The sequence below is a fragment of the Lactuca virosa genome, chromosome 2, assembly GCF_052849685.1.
Source record: "Lactuca virosa cultivar CGN04683 chromosome 2, Lactuca_virosa_CGN04683_v6, whole genome shotgun sequence".
NCBI lineage: Eukaryota > Viridiplantae > Streptophyta > Magnoliopsida > Asterales > Asteraceae > Lactuca > Lactuca virosa.
In genome coordinates, this window is record NC_136427.1 from 10,831,326 (window position 1) to 10,848,863 (window position 17,538).

The 17,538-nt window shown below is 30.3% G+C and overlaps 1 protein-coding gene across 1 annotated transcript; it reads left to right on the forward strand.

Annotated features, from left to right (window-relative positions):
• The first annotated feature begins 817 nt into the window (after positions 1-817).
• On the forward strand, positions 818-16,353 carry LOC145158876 (uncharacterized). Its single transcript, XM_079077736.1, has 39 exons — positions 818-1,045; positions 3,052-3,116; positions 3,266-3,365; positions 3,437-3,544; positions 3,636-3,752; positions 4,161-4,311; positions 4,415-4,662; positions 4,776-4,967; positions 5,092-5,168; positions 5,913-6,030; positions 6,718-6,801; positions 6,905-7,000; positions 7,090-7,191; positions 7,364-7,432; positions 7,628-7,723; positions 7,804-7,911; positions 8,008-8,121; positions 8,258-8,341; positions 8,434-8,562; positions 8,881-9,079; positions 9,644-9,787; positions 9,880-9,923; positions 10,627-10,710; positions 10,803-10,871; positions 10,977-11,053; positions 11,161-11,230; positions 11,786-11,935; positions 12,103-12,168; positions 12,405-12,549; positions 12,749-12,813; positions 13,457-13,522; positions 13,625-13,718; positions 13,829-13,865; positions 14,771-14,828; positions 14,945-15,055; positions 15,160-15,227; positions 15,356-15,422; positions 15,779-15,847; positions 15,998-16,353. Exons 1-39 carry the CDS (start codon positions 998-1,000, stop codon positions 16,085-16,087), a joined length of 3,879 nt encoding a protein of 1,292 aa, XP_078933862.1. The 5' UTR covers positions 818-997; the 3' UTR covers positions 16,088-16,353.
• Positions 16,354-17,538: the final 1,185 nt, after the last annotated feature.

Here is a 17,538-nt window from a genome sequence, read left to right on the forward strand (position 1 = left end):
TATTTTTTTGCCACATGTTACACTTATATTTTTTGTCACATGTCATTTTATGGTTATTAAAAAAAATTACACCTTTCATTTTATGATTTTTTCTATTTTATTAAATTTCACATAATATTTAAAAATAATAATTGTAATAAATGTAATAATAAATACATTTTTTATAATACATATCAATTTTATTAATTCACATTTCTTTTAATTTATCAATTTCTAAATTAAAGCATCATTAGTTTTCTTTATTTATTTATCTTAATTATTTATTTAAATTAAAAAAACATATTAAATTTAATAATTCAATTATTTCTTGTTTTTCTTATAAATTCAAAAATCTCAAATGTTTAGAATTTCATATTTAATTTTTTATTTTATTAAATGAACTCATGTAACTTATGAGTTTTACACTTAGTAAAATAACATATTGCTATTACAATAAAAAAAATTTAATAGTCTACAAACTCAATATTAGATATTGCTATTATGGATTAATAAATTATAAAAGCATTGCTATTGTAAATATAAAAATATAAATATATTGCCAATACAAATGAAAAATAGAATACGTATTATTCGTATAAAAAATATTACGTTTTTGTTTAGGTCATTTATGTTATTTTGTTTGATGGATAAAACGACAATATTTGGTCACAAGGAACATACGCGTCAATCGTAGTCGACAAATCAACCGAAAGCAAGGAGAGTTCTGTAAATTCATAATCCCACAAAAGATCGACTTATTCTAAAATGACATAAATACCCTCATCCTCGAAAACGGCCACTACACTATCTCTCCATTAATTACAATTTAGAAAGCTTCTTTTTTTAATTCAACTTGAGTCTGCGACTCTTTGGTTGAGTTTTCAGTGCTATAAATTCTTTAAATTCTCTTTCTCTTCTCTTCGTCACCAACTACCAAGGCCCAACGCCTCCGGTCGCCGGAGCTATTTTACGGCATCCGATCGGCGGTTTATTCAACGACAGCGGTGGTATCACCGTAATGATGACGCTCCCACGGCGGCTTTCCACGGCAGTTGCTTGTTTTCAGGCATGCTTTCTTTTACTAAAGTTTTATCTGCATGCGTGTGTTTCTTTCTTTTTTCTACTCATGATCAATGTAATGAATGTGGTATCTACTTCAATCTGGTTTTAGTTTTTTATGAGATTATAGTAATTTTTTTGGTGAGTTGTTTTGTCGTTGTCATGTCATTTCGTAAACGCTAGCTGTGTATTAAATGGAACTATAAACAATTGTTTTAATTAATTTGATTGATTGATTAAAACAGATTTATTTAAAATTTGAGAAAACAACAGAACATTTTCATTTATTAATTTTCATCTCTGTTTTCAGAAGAACGGTATTTCTACTATTTTTAGAGAATTCAATTCAATTTGAAGGAAAAAGCACGAATACAATAATTGAAAGACATTAATTATCAACCTAGAATCTAAAAATAGTCTATATAGTCTTAGAAAGGAAAGTAAAGTTATTTCACTTTTCAGAGACTAAATTTATCCAATACTGCAACTTTTCTGCGATGAAATTAACTTAATTTGGTTAATCTAGCACTCAAGATCACAAGGAAGCAGTAATCTTGAAAAAAAATGTTAATTAGCTCTGTTTTTTTTTTTTTTTTTTTTTCAGAAAAAATAGGTAGGTCGTTCATGCAATTTTGATTTGATATTCCTGATTTAGGGGAGTTTCGTTACATTGAAAAAGATAATACAGAAAAATAAAAGATGCGTATATATCCAATTAATTTTTTTATACGAATTAAATATACAAGATAATCAATATTTTCTCACCATATGCTTTTTTTATTTCAATGAAAAAAGTTATTGTGGTCACAAAATTTCTGGAACTTGAGACTAAATTGGTGAATGTCCAGATCAGATGCTTGACATTCTTCTCCCATGTGTGTGTGAAGCACGCGTGCATTATTCTTTAGGTTTTATAAAGTCACGTTGCATCAATAACCCTGATTAGTATTTAACTATTTTTTTTAAGAAAAGAAATCTTGCTTGAATTTGTTAATACTAACTGGTGAAACTCTGAGTTTTTTTTTTTTTTCATCATTAAGTTCTGGGCAGGCAAAGTTGATGAAAGCGTGTAAAGTGCTATATAGTTAATGAGACTAAATTACCATTTTACCCATACATTCCAAAAACAAAATATTTATCATTAAGATGAGTGGAGCTGGGAGGAAAAAATGGTAAAACTGTAAAGGGCATTAAGCCATGAATTTGTGGCTTAACCCATTAAGCCATTCTGTCCAAACAGCTGTTCAAAAAAAAAAAAAAAAAGAAAGAAAGAAACTGGCCTAAAAGATATTTATCATTATTTAAAATAAAAAAATAATTTCTGTCACTTCATATGGTGTACTAACAGATCACTCCATCTATTATTGAGTAGCGAGTATCTCTGTTCATGTTGAGATCTTGTTACTTCCAGATCACTTCATCTATTATTCAGAGAATGTTAACCATTTATTTTTTTCTGAATAATTAAATGGAGTCAATGACTCATCACAAAGAAACACACCTTATGATGTATGCATGATATCATCCCATATTTTAATAAATATGGTAAGTATATATAGGCAATGTTATGGATGGGAAAAATCTCTATTTATTATTCAGGCCCCCCTCTGTATGTATTTGTTTGAATATTATGTGGACATTGTTGAATAAGTTTTTCCATACAAAATGCCACTGGTGTATGTCTTTTTTTCACCTATTCTACAAAAATAAAGATGCATGGAAAAAGGTATTGTTTCATAATACTTTTTTTATAACTATATATTACTATTTTCATTTCTGATGGAAGAAAATATCTTGTTTTGATTACGATGTAATTACTACACAACACTCTCCGAAATAATAATAAAAAAGCTGGCCTATGTACTTTCTACAACTAAAAAGCAAACCACAATAAATGGAATGGAAAATGAAAGACTAAACCTATTTAAACCACAATATATTCTTTGTATTTTAAATCAGTCGATCAGTTAAAATATTTTGATGACTAATTTACTTGTAAATATATTTTTTCAGATCTTGTTGTTTGTATGTATATGTAATGCAGAAAGGTCTAATACACGGATACTTGCCACACAGAGGTGAACTTTTCTTTAATTATGCAATACTTTAATCAGCTCATTTGAGTATCTTTTTGGCATATTTGAATATGTAACTTACATTTTTGTTCTCACTATTGGTTGTTGCCTTTTTAATTCATTGATGAGAAGAAATTAATGTATTGTTCTAGTGAAAAACATGGTGAAGAATATTGTGCAATGTACGATATATGTGGAGCACGTAGCGATGGGAAAGTACTTAATTGCCCTTTCGGTTCTCCATCTGTAAAGGTACTAGCTTTTTTTCCGGAAAGGGTAATTCAGTACTTTACACTACCTAAATGTTGTTTGCCTCTTTCCAGCCAGATGATTTATTATCAGCTAAGATCCAAAGTTTATGTCCAACAATTTCCGGAAACATTTGTTGTACAGAAGTTCAATTCGATACATTGCGTACACAAGTCCAACAAGTAAGATGTTTTCCTTCTTTTATAAATTATAAACCAAAAAAAAAAAAAAAAAATTCACCAAATGGTCAACTTATGTTGACTTTTCTTGCAGGCAATACCTTTTCTAGTTGGATGTCCTGCATGCTTAAGAAACTTTTTGAATCTGTTTTGTGAGCTTACATGCTCTCCACATCAAAGTCAATTCATCAATGTGACTTCAATTTCTAAGGTCAGACTATGTTTATATTCTTGACGAATGAGTAGCTATTTTTAGTTCTTAAGATTTATAAGAAAGATGGAGGGAAATCTTTAGATTTGGCTAAAATAAAAGAAGTGTTTGTCCCATGTTTGATGACAAGAGAAAAGATGGAGTGGGCTCCATGCCTATAAAGGACTCCCCAATCAAATACAATTTAAGTGTTTGATTCTTTTCTTTTCTTCTTTTGTTTTATATTTTAGAAAAGTGTTTGTTAAATCTTTGGAGAGTGTGGTGTAATTTTTGGAGATTTCATTTGCTCATTGGTCTTAGTTGACCGTATATAGTGGATACAATGCATATTGTATATTTCACATTTGTCTATGAAAACTGTTTTTTTTTTTTTTTTTTTTCATTTTAATTTAATTATTTTGATTTCAGATAAAGAACAATATGACTGTGGGTGGTATTGACTACTATATAACTGACACATTTGGAGAGGGTTTATTTGATTCCTGCAAGGATGTAAAGTTTGGCACCATGAATTCTCGTGCTATTGAGTTTGTTGGTGCTAGTGCCAAAAATTTCAAAGGTACAGTTTACTACAATATTATTAAAAAAGGACATATATTAATTTCCAATCAAATCCTACATATTTCTTTTCTAAAATGATATGTTCTGTTTTTTTTTGGCAGAGTGGTTTGCTTTCATTGGTAGAAAAGCAGACCTTCAAGTACCAGGTTCACCCTATGGAATAAATTTTCGTCCAGATGCTGACGTGTCAACAGGAATGAAGCCTATGAATGTCACTACTTATTCATGTGGTGACACATCATTAGGCTGTTCTTGTGGTGATTGTCCTTCATCTCCTGTTTGTTCTGGTTCTACCCTTTCATCACCTCACAACAAAGGTTCTTGCTCAGTTAGAATCGGCTCTCTTAAGGTAAATTAATTAACAATTCATAAATGTTAATTTTTTGTTCATATAATTTGATATGCGTTTAGTGATTCTTTTTTTTTTCTTTTTAAATATATATATTTTTTCATTTCTTGTAGGCGAGATGCATTGAAGTTTCATTAGCAATAGTGTATATTATTTTGGCCTCCTTGTTTCTTGCATGGGGTTTGTTTTATAAAAGAGGAGCAAGGAAAACATCTTTGAGAACTCGACCATTAGTGAATGTGACAAATGGTGGTGATCAAGTACAGCATGTCCATGGGAAAAAAGACAAGAATATCCCCATGCAGGTACATTATAATTTCATATTTGTTTAATACTGTCTCTTTATAGAACAAATGTATAACATGTAGAAATGTTTTGAAGTTTTTATTTGTTCAATAACTATCATCTTATTGATTATGTTAATCTTAGATGTTGGAGGGTAACCCTCAAATAGCAAGTGGGGTTCAGCTTTCAGTTGTTCAAGGATACATGGCAAAAACTTTCAGGTGAGAACTCATGAATTCAATTAGTCAATGCTAATAACTACACATATAAAGAGTTAATAACAAAAAGACCAAAATAGGTAAAAATATCACACCTAATGTTCACCTTTTCAACATTTATCACAAAAAACGACTACCTATTTTGCGTAATTACTTAGTCCCCACCAGAAAATTCTTTTAAAAAATGGCAATTTTTTTTAGGGAAAAAGGATATCATTTCTTTCACAAAAATGACATCATTTTTTATTCGTGAAAATGACATCATTTTTGTGAAAAAGATTCTAAGTTTGCGAAAATATGATGTGGGAACCCTGGACCTCTTAATTAACAATTTAGGGACATAAGTGGTCATTTTCTCACATAAAAGAAGTATTGCCGGTTTTTTTTTCTGCCACGAAATATGATGTGATCACTAAAAAAACAATCACACTGTTTTTCGCAAAATAGGTGGTTATTATCTGATAAAAATAGTTGTGCATGTTTGATTTGTGGGGACCACTAAAAAACAATTTCATTGGATGATATTTTTTCGTGAAGTAGGTTGTAAGATAAAAAAAATGTTCGTTGTTTTTTTTGCGAAATATGATATGGGGACCACTAACAAAAATTTCGAAAAAAAAACATTGGATGATTCTATTTTGTGAAATAGGTGCTCATTTTGTGATATTACATTCCTAATTTTTGTCTTTTTTTGTGATTAACTCTAAAATAAAACCATTAGATCTTGACAAAGACATTATTTTACAGGTTATATGGAGCGTGGGTTGCTAGAAATCCAGTTATTGTCTTGTGCTCTTCACTTGCTGTTGTTCTTCTTCTTGGTTTAGGCTTAATCCGTTTTCAAGTAGAGACACGCCCTGAGAAGGTATGAACTATAACTTATTTTTTACTTGAGTTTTCTAACTTACTTTATATCTCAACTCTGTTCATGGTTTATTTTTGTATTAATGACAAGTAGAGTTTTATACAAAGATGACTAAATTACATAAATTGTCCCTGTTGTTATGCAAAATTTACAGGTTAAGTACTCATCTATAATTTGAAACCTTTTTTGTCCCCGAAAGTAAGTATTGTAAACCTTTTGTCTGTAGCCAACCTACAATGACTACTTTTCCGTTATCGTTTTTTTTTTTTAAATTATTTGTTTATTATTTATAGTTGTACTATAGCAATAGGAAACTTTGCATGACCAGTTTTCCTATTGCTATAATAAAATTATAACTAATAACTTTCTTAAAAAATCGTATAAGGACAAAATAGTCATTTTTGGTTGAAATTAAGGGTTACAATACTTGCTTTCATAGACAAAAAAGGTTGAAATTATGGATGAGGACCAAATCCGTACTTTTTACATAACTACATGGACTATTTCTGTAGTTTACTCTGTTCAGAGCATTTTAGTCTTGTATTAATCGCTAGGTTTCTTGACTTAACATATATAGACCTTCTTAACCCATAAAGTCAAAAAGAATATATGTAGTCCTATATTCATTAAGCAGATTAAGTTAAAAAGAAACAGGGACTTATTATCTTTGTACTTTTATTATTGCAGCTTTGGGTAGGCCATGGGAGTAGAGCTGCAGAAGAGAAACAATACTTTGACAGCCACCTTGCACCTTTCTATAGAATCGAGCAGGTGAGTATCTATCAGCATAATTAGTTTTTCTACATATTGACACATTTTCAAAAATTTTTATTTATTTACATTTTGACATAATGCATCCAACCATTATATACAGCTCTTATTGGCGACTAAACCTTTGGCTACACATGAGAAACCACCAACTATTGTCACAGAGGAAAATATTAAGTTGCTTTTTGCAATACAAGATAAGGTACTATTTGATTTTACTTCCTAATTATCAATGCCATGATATTTTTGGTTATTGTGTTGAGAAATGTATAAGTTGAAATGTTTTAATAGGTAGATGGAATTCGAGCAAATTATACTGGATCATTGGTTTCTTTGACAGACATATGCATGAAACCTCTGGGCGAGGCTTGTGCTACACAAAGTATTCTTCAGGTAATTCTTATTTACTGTAATAAATTTTATAGTCTTTGACCATTGAAACCTATATGGAAGCTTTCATAATATAATGAATTACAAGTTGAAGAATTCCTGTATTTAGATTATACACAATTGTACCATATGTTGTGTATTGTCTGATGATTTATTTTTTGTTTTTATTTTGTAGTATTACAAAATGGATCCTAAAAACTTTGAGAATTATGGGGGTATTGAACATGCTGAATACTGCTTTCAGGTATAAATATTGGTCTGGAAAAAATCCTTTTTTCATGTTAACCAAATAATCCCAACAATGTAATCTATCAATCTATGCATGGTTGTAAATTTTATTTTATATTGGTATTTTATAAATCCAACCCTTGTAACATGTCTTTATCTATAATGAAAATTAAAGCAATCTGAAATTGGTTATTTGGATGATTTATGTTAGCATTACACTTCTGATGAGAACTGCATGAGTGCATTCAAAGGCCCACTAGAACCAAGCACAGCATTAGGAGGTTTCTCTGGTAGCAATTACTCTGAGGTAATTCCATGATATATTATTTTTTTATTGCAACTTTATATATGTTTTATAGTGACCCTACAACAATGATTAAAAGCCAGGCTTCTGCATTCATCATAACTTATCCTGTGAACAATGTGATTGATAAAGAAAGCAATGAAACTAAAAGGGCAATCGCTTGGGAGAAAGCCTTCATTAAATTAGTGGAGGTTTGTCTTTTTTCCTCTTTCACTTTTTTTTTTTCAGTTGAAATGGATATTTTTTTATGACATTTCACTTTATTTTCTACTCTTAATACGTATCAGGTTGAGCTCCTGCCAATGGTGGCATCTAAGAATTTGACATTATCCTATTCCTCTGAAAGCTCTATTGAAGAAGAATTGAAAAGAGAAAGTACTGCAGATGCTATAACAATTTTGGTAAGAGCTTGTTTTGTGTTCTTGTGTGTGTGTGTTTAATCTTTCTCCATCATGTGGAAAAGTTTGATGGTGTTTTAGTTTGATAGATTTAACTTCAAGTGAAAGTACATGGTTTATATTTCTGCTTATTTTTCAGATAAGCTACCTTGTGATGTTTGCTTATATATCTTTGGCATTGGGTGACACTCCTCGCTTCACTTCATTTTATATTTCGTCCAAGGTATTTTCATCATCAAGCAAAGCCTTTAATTAATAATATTTTTAAGATAATCACTATTCATATTTTAATTATTAAATATTCTTATACCCTAGGTATTGCTTGGGCTTTCTGGAGTAATGCTTGTCATGCTATCAGTTATTGCATCAGTTGGTTTTTTCAGTGCAATTGGAGTAAAATCTACACTCATCATCATGGAAGTCATCCCTTTTCTTGTTTTGGCTGTAAGTTTCATCCTTTTCTTTATCATGTGTTCTCTCAAATTGTTTTTAGATGAACAAATGCAAGAAATAGCAACTTACTTTTGTATATTTATCTGCTACAACATTGTATTTTCAAAAATATACCAATTATAGCTTTCTTCATTTCCATAATTGGGAGAACGTTCAAAGTATAATAATGTTGTAATAGAGAAAATGAAAATAAGATGCTATGATAAAGAGATAATTAAAAGTACATTGCCATTTCTTTCATATGTTTCTTAAAGTAAGTTTGGCCTATATGAGATGAAGAGATTATTAATTTGGTATATGTTTTGAAAGGTTGGGGTAGACAACATGTGCATTCTAGTGCATGCAGTTAAAAGGCAACAAGTGGAGTTGCCTTTGGAAGGCCGAATAAGTAATGCACTTGCAGAAGTGGGACCATCTATAACTCTCGCCAGTCTGTCTGAAATTTTAGCATTTGCGGTTGGAAGCTTTATTCCTATGCCAGCATGTCGCGTATTTTCCATGTTTGCAGGTTAGCCATGGTTTTTTGTTTATGTGACATGAAATAGCAACATACTTTCATTTATCTTTGTTTATAGCATCCTACTTTAGTTTCTTTCTATTAACACATTGTCCTTTCTATACTTTATATTAATGCACTATATTTTGAAAAATCTACCATGTTATATCATGTAGTAAAAATCTATCCAATTACAACAATGAAAATTACTTTGTGTTTGGATGACATGGCTATAACTGGGTAAAAAATTTTAAGTATGATTTTGTATTAGAAAGAAATGAAAGTAGAACACTATGACAAACAAATCAATGAAAGTACATTGGTATATCTTGCATTTTACCTTTGACAATGGCGGAAATGAAAGAAATGGCAACATACTTTCATTATTTTATGAGCTATAGCATCATCCTACTAAAGTTTCTTATTACTATTAGTGAAATTGTTTTGTATTTGGATCACATTGTTACAATTTGGGGGTTTTATTTAGATTACATTGTTGTAATAGAAAGAAATGATAGTAGGATTCTATAATACTATCATGGACTTGTGTAACTTTGATTACAATTTACATTTCAGCACTGGCTATTCTCTTGGACTTCCTTCTGCAAGTCACTGCTTTTGTAGCTTTGATTGTTTTTGATTTTATGAGAGCTGAGGACCAGAGGATTGATTGTTTTCCTTGTATTAAAGTTTCAAGCTCAGTTTCTGATACTGATCAAGGTCTGTGAAAGGTTTACCTTATTCAATTTTACCGTGTTAGTTATATTTTATTTTGCATAATATAAAGGGTTTTGAAATCATTGCTATTTCAGTTAATAATCAGAGAAAATCTGGATTACTTACTCGGTATATGAAGGTATATAACATGTTTCCATCATCGATGAAATGTTCTTTGTTTTATCTTTTTTCTATTTTTGTATCTGCACAATGGTATGATCACTGAGGCTAGAAGTTTTAGGTAAGGAAATGGTAAAATGAAATGAGTTTATTTTATGGATATAGAGAAGTAGGTGACATATCATTAATATCTAGGGCTAAATTCTAGAAAACTTACTTCCATTTATAGGTGTATTATAGCATCCTACTTTCATTTCTTTCTATTACAACATGGTACTTCCATTGTTATTTCTTATAAAGGCATTGTACTATAACAAAAATGTAAACTGTCATAACATTATAGTTTGAAAATTATACTTAATTACAACATTGTAGTTTCATTTATTCTCTTATTGAACATTATACTTTGAAAAGTCTAATCAATTAGAGCAGTTACTTTCATTTCTTTCTATTATAGCATTTCACTTTCAAATCTTTCTTATAAAAGCATTGTAGTTTGAAAAATCTACCAATTATATCAGTAAAAATTTCTTTGTATTTGGATGACATTTCTATATCTGGGCAGATTTTTCAAAGTATAATGTTGTAATATAAATTAATGAAAGTAGGGTGCTATAATAAACAAACCAATGAAAGTGTGTTGCTATTTATTACATTGAATAGTTTTCTTTATGAAATAGCTTTATGTGGTCACATTGTTTCAAATTTATGCTACTTTTCAGGAGGTTCATGCACCCATCTTAGGTCTATGGGTGGTCAAACTTGTAGTCATTGCTGTGTTTGCTGCATTATCATTGGCCAGCATTGTAAGTTTTTTCATTGGAATATTCTTAATCTGTTTTCCAAGAATTTTTCAATTCACACCCCTCTAATATTTTTCATCTTAATTATTTATAAGGCATTATGTACAAGGATTCAACCTGGTTTAGAACAACAAATAGTTCTGCCTCGAGACTCATATCTTCAGGTATCATAAGCTTCTGAATTCTGATACAACTATTTATAAAAAATTGAACTCATGTGGTAATGTGTCGACAATTAAATCATTTTTAAAACGTTATTTCTTCTGCAGGGTTATTTTAATAATGTCTCAGAGTATCTAAGAATTGGTCCACCTCTATATTTTGTTGTGAAAAACTATAATTACAGGTATACTTTTCTTTTCTCCTTAATGAACGCTTGTGATGAAGTTCATTTCAACTTGTAATGTAGACTACAAGTTTTTTTTTTCACATTAAGTTTTCCTGTTTTCTCAGTTCAGAATCAAGACATACAAATCAGTTGTGCTCCATCAATCATTGTGATGCAAACTCCCTTTTGAATGAGGTATGAAAGTGTTAATTACTTGGGGAACTGTTTGGTTGGATGGAATGGAATTATGATGAAAGGGGTAATGGATTGAGTTGTTAATTCTATTGTGTACAATATATAATTATAATTAATGAACTTTTATTTACAAAAATAAAAAAAAAAAATTATACATAATAAAAGCTCATTAAACCCCAGTAAGTTATTGAAAGTAATCTTTTTCAGTTATTCTAAAAATTAAAAAGTAATTTATTTATAATAAAAAAAGTTTGTCTCATTAAAAATTACATAAATAGAAATTCCTTTGTTATCTTTGAGCATTTACTTCTACACAGTTTGTGCTGCGTTGTAATATGGGTGATTATAAACACCGAATATGAAGTCCTAGAAGGATACAATTATGACATAAAGTTTGAGTTACTCCATATTCTAAAGCTTCCTTTTAGTTTTTCTCTATAATTTTTTATTTTTAATGATATATTATTTAATGCTGTTCCCATATTTCCATAATTTAAAAGGAAATGGAATATTATTCGAGTACCTTGTGATGAAGTTAAAATTGATTAATTGCAGATATCAAAAGCATCTCTTGTACCTACATCAAGCTACATTGCTAAACCTGCTGCTTCATGGCTTGATGATTTTCTTGTTTGGGTATCTCCAGAAGCTTTTGGCTGCTGCAGAAAGTTCACTAATGGAAGTTATTGCCCCCCTGATGATCAGGTTTAACCACTACCATTCTTGCTTTCCTTTATCACATAACTTTCTCTTCCAAAATTATCATCATATATCTCAGTTGATGCCATCTGTAAATTGTTTAAAATCATTAAGCTGAATCTAAATATGTCAAAAGAAGTGTATGTACTAAAAGTATATAATGTTTCTTTCAGCCTCCTTGTTGCTCTTCTAGTGATGGTTCCTGTAGCACAAATGGATTTTGCAAGGACTGTACAACGGTAACTACTTATATAAATTTTTACTTAGTTTGTATTATTTTATTAGGACATTGTACTTTGAAAAATATAACCAATTATACCATTTAAAAATGCTTTGTATTTTTATGATATTGCTATAATCAGATAGATTTTCTTAAGTAGAATACCTTTAATAGAAAGAAAGGGAAGTAGAATGCTATAGTAATCATTTCATGAAAAGCACATTGTTTGTATTTAACCTATTTTATGATTTCCAGTGTTTTCGTCACTCAGATTTCCAAAATGATCGTCCAACTACACCACAATTCAAGGAGAAGCTTCCATGGTTCCTCGATTCTCTCCCTTCTGCTGATTGTGCAAAAGGTGGCCATGGAGCTTACACCAATAGTGTGGAACTTACAGGTTCACTAATTTTAATATCTTTAAAATTATGTTATTGAAATGTACTATGAATTTAAACATAAAGAACAAGTCATTTATGTTGTTGAAGCACTGTTTCACACAAGAAAGTGACTTGAAATAGTGCAAAACTAAATTTAATATCGTTGAAGTTATGCTTACATCAGCATGACCATAATAATAGTTTACATCTTGTCTTCAGGTTTCGAGAATGGTATTATTCAAACATCTTCCTTCCGTACATATCACACACCCCTGAACAAACAGGTAGCAAATGTAGCTAATTATAATGATGTCATCTGAATATAAAACATTTTTTAATGCTATAATTGGGTAGATTTTTTTAAATAGAATGTCCTAATAGGAAAAAAGGGATTCTGCAAAGTATTGAGTTGTTTGGGATTGCTTATTAAAACAATTTATGTATTTTGGTAAAGGTGTTTATTAGCTTATCCAGTACCAAAATGCAGTTTAGGAAAAGGTTTTTGGATTAGTTTATGTGGCACCAAACACAATGGTGAGAAGTTAAAATGAAATCACTTATCCAAACACTGAAATTAGCAAACCACTATAAGCTGATAAAATGAACAAGTTTTCCAAAAGTGCTTATTTAAGTAAATAAGAGAAGCTATTTTGTTAAATCCTCAAATTAGCTTATTAGCATTACCAAAACGCAATAAGCTAATAAGCACGTAACATAAGCAATCACAAACTTCCCCTACAATGCCCTGATAAGAAAAAATGAAACTACAGTAATAGAAAGAAATGAAATTGGGATGTTATACTACACAAATAAATGAAATTCTGTCAGTATTTGTGTAGTATAACATCCCAATTTCATTTCTTTCTATAACTTCCAAGTGCGTTATATCATGCCCTTAATTCATCAGATTTTTTGTTTTTAATCCAGGTTGATTTTGTTAACTCAATGAGAGCTGCACGAGAATTTAGCTCAAGGGTTTCTGATTCCTTAAATGTAATACAACTGTTAAACAGGAAATGCCTTGTTATAAAATTGTTTCTATTTTTATATTTAAAAATTATGTTTTTACTATATAACAATTGCCTCCTTTTGCAGATTGAGGTGTTTCCTTATTCTGTGTTTTACATGTTCTTTGAGCAATATCTTGACATATGGAAGACAGCATTGATCAGTCTTGCAATAGCTATTGGTTAGCCATTTTTCATATAAGGAATTCTAGTCTTCTTCTCTCTTCTATAAGTTAAATGGCTGCTTAATTACTTCTAAATTCTGATAAATTACATCCTCATGATTCTTCAGGTGCTGTTTTTGTTGTCTGCCTGGTTATTACATGTAGGTAAGTTCCACTCCCCCCTTGGCATACTCTATTTTTCTTATCTGTTTGGTTTGATGGAATGGAATGTAAAGGTCATGGAATGGGCAATAGGAATGGAATAAATTTTAATCGGAATATTTTATATTTATGTATACATATAATTCTATTCTATACATTATTTAATTGTAATTAATGGTTTTTTTTGTTACAAAAGTAGGAAATTAACATTTATAAGAGTTCATTAAAATTCAAACAAGATTATAATAAATATATTTTCTAGTTACTTGTAGAAAATAAAATTGTAGTTTAACTAATAGAAGGAAAGTTAAAAAAAAAAAAAAGGATGTGTCAATAAAAATACATAAATAAAAATGGGTGATGTTGTAGTTTTTCATTCCATTCTATGATGGGATGAAATTACAACAGGAGAAGGAATGAAAATTAACAAAATGGAAGGAATAACATTCCTTTGAAAATGGTCAAAGGAATATTTTTGGAAGGAATAGAATCTATCAAAGGAATTGGACTCTACAGGAATTGGAATGATAAAAAAGGAGTCATCATCTGCCACACATTTAGTTAGAAGAAAATGGAATGAAATTCATTAGTAAATTAAAACGACATAAAGATAATAATTTTATTTATATAAATATATTTAATTTGTTTACATAAAGATATAAGTTTGAAATCATTAATTTCAATTATTTCAGTAGATATACATAATGTGGGTATTTTTGTATTCTAATGGCAGAATTCATCAAAAATAGATTCCATCAGAAACCAGGAACCAACACACGCTCAGCTTTTTTTTTTTTCATTCCACTATATTGAACCATTCCATTCCTTCTCTGATTCCATCATGCCAAAAAACTACAAAGTTTGAGCTAAATGCTGATTTGTTTTTCTCTTTTTTGCTTCCATTTCAGCCTATGGAGCTCAAGTATCATTGTACTTGTGCTGGTGATGATTCTTGTGGATATGTTGGTATGTTTCATGTGGATATGTGGATATGTTGGTGTATATATATATATATATATATATATATATATATATATATATATATATATTGTGGAAATGATTTGTTCTTGAATTGTGTGAAGGGAGTGATGGCCATTCTGAACATCCAACTGAATGCTGTGTCTGTTGTTAACCTGGTGATGTCAGTGGGTATTGCTGTCGAGTTTTGTGTACATATAACACATGCTTTCTTGGTAAGTCTTACTCTCCCAATTTTATCTTTGAAATTTCCTGTTGCTTATGTATAATTCAAGGGGTAGAAAGGTCATTTCTCACTGCTATTTTGCTCTGCTGGCAGGTTAGTAGCGGTGATAGAGATCAGCGGACAAAGGAGGCTTTGGGTACAATGGGTGCTTCAGTTTTCAGGTTTCCAGTTTTTCTTTTTTCTTTTCTTTTTTCTCACTGCTAAGTTTATCCTATGCTAACTTAGCATTTTATATTTTGATAAAAAAGACTATGAAACCCTAACATTATTTTTGTTCTTTCTTCTGCAGTGGAATAACAATTACAAAGCTAGTAGGAGTAATCGTCCTCTGCTTCTCAAGGACCGAAATATTTGTGGTATTACTCTAATCTTAAAATTGCATTGGTAAATAAGATTTCAGAAGGAGGGCATTTATTTAACATACAAGATATGTAAAGTGTTTTCCTCATGTTCCACCTTTTCGGTTGGAACAAAATCAATCCCAGTAAAATGCACACCAAACAAGACTATCATGGATTCATGTCATGTCCACAAAAGTTGTTTATCATAACCTCAAACATTTCTACATAAATATATGGAATTTGTTGTTTGTGGAATTTATTGTATAAATAGAGGACTATTTATGCCCCAAAGTTCGACCACCAACTACATATATATTCTCATTATATGATCCACTTTATTTAGTACTCAACATTTGATTTTTGGTATGCAGGTTTACTACTTCCAAATGTATCTCGCATTGGTTCTTCTTGGGTTCTTACATGGGCTCATTTTCTTGCCAGTAAGTTATTATAACCATTTCTCCATCGTTCTTGCCTCATACATTCTTTTTCCTCATGAAAAAGAATTTATTTTGTCACATTGGCATCAGTCTCACTTCCATTCCAGTGCATACCAAACACAGTACAAACTAATGATTATCTGTTTGTAGGTAGTACTAAGCATGTTTGGCCCACCTTCTAGACGTGTTCTTATTGAGAGGAAAGAAGATAACAAGTCTTCCGCTTCATCATCATTATAACTTAGATTCTTTCAATCTTGTTCTCTCTCTCTCTCAATCATTCTCAATTTCTCATAGGCGAATTTTCTCATGAAAAAAATGAGGGTGAACACAATTAATGTGTAAAGTGATAAAATATAGAGCTATCTTAAGTTATATAGACTACACGTGAGCATAGATGTAACTTAACTTCTATCCATTTATGTAATTATTAACTACTCATAGCTCGTAACTCATTATTATGGATTCAGTTCTGTGGCTAATTGATTTTTTTTTTGGTTTTGTAATTAGCTTTGATTTTGTTTGAGTTTTGATTTGGAGTTGGATTTGGATTTGGTTTTGTTTTCATTTTGGTATAATCTAGTTTGATTTTAGGGTTTAAGCCAAAGGAGATGGGGAATATATCTTTTAGGGTTTTCACTGAAAAGGATGAAAATTATGAAGGAGATTGAATATGAGGCAAAATAGGCCATTTACTTATACTTAACACCCATTTGTTACTGTCGTACATGTTAGGGACCATATGTGCAATAAAAATATGTTTTAGGGACCGAAATGCAAAAAAAAACATATGGACTGAAACCATAATATTTTTCATGAAGTAGATGATGCACTAAATTTGTAATTTAGTGTACAGTATAAGTCCATTCAATCTCATTGCCCTTTTGGAGATGAACAGAAATGAAGGTAATAAGTCCATTCAATCTCATTGCCCTTTTGGAGATGAACAGAAATGAAGGTAATTGATATGATCATAAAAATATAAAGAAATTGTTTTTATTTATTTATTTATTTGAGTACATAATTAGAAACTATCAAAGGTAAAGTAACATAGATGTCTTTTGCTTAAGCTTTTTGACACTTGCACACACACATAATGGATCCCCTTTGTTGGTGGAATGTGACGTTTCCTTGTTACACACTCAACAAAATCTCATTTCACTTTTTATTTCAATTATTGCCCATAATTTCAAGATTTTCTTGGTTTATTCGTGCAAATTACTCATTTGCCCCTCTTGTAAAAATTCATTTTATGAAAATAAAACTTTAGACACATCATTTTAAAAACTAATTTTCAATATGATTTGAACCGGTTTCTTAATTTAAACATTACTTGACTTCTCTTCGATTAGTTAGACTTTCAAACAAAGGGTCATGGAAACCTTGGGATTACATGTTTTTTTTTTGAACGGCCATGTTAGTATTTGCTTAGGATTGAACCCAAGACCTCCTGGTTAGAAACTGCTAGTTAGACACCTTTTTAGCCCAGTGGGCTAGCCCCAACTTGTAAATATAGTTGTAGAAACCTTTAAAGCATCATTGACATACCTAATCCATAGCATCCATCATCGATCCATGTGCAAACGTTTAACCAAAACATAAAAAATAAGCCATGAAACATATTGTTACAATTGGGTTTCTTTTTATCTAAAATTTGTGAAAGTTTTATTTTCAGCTTTAAGAGCTATTTA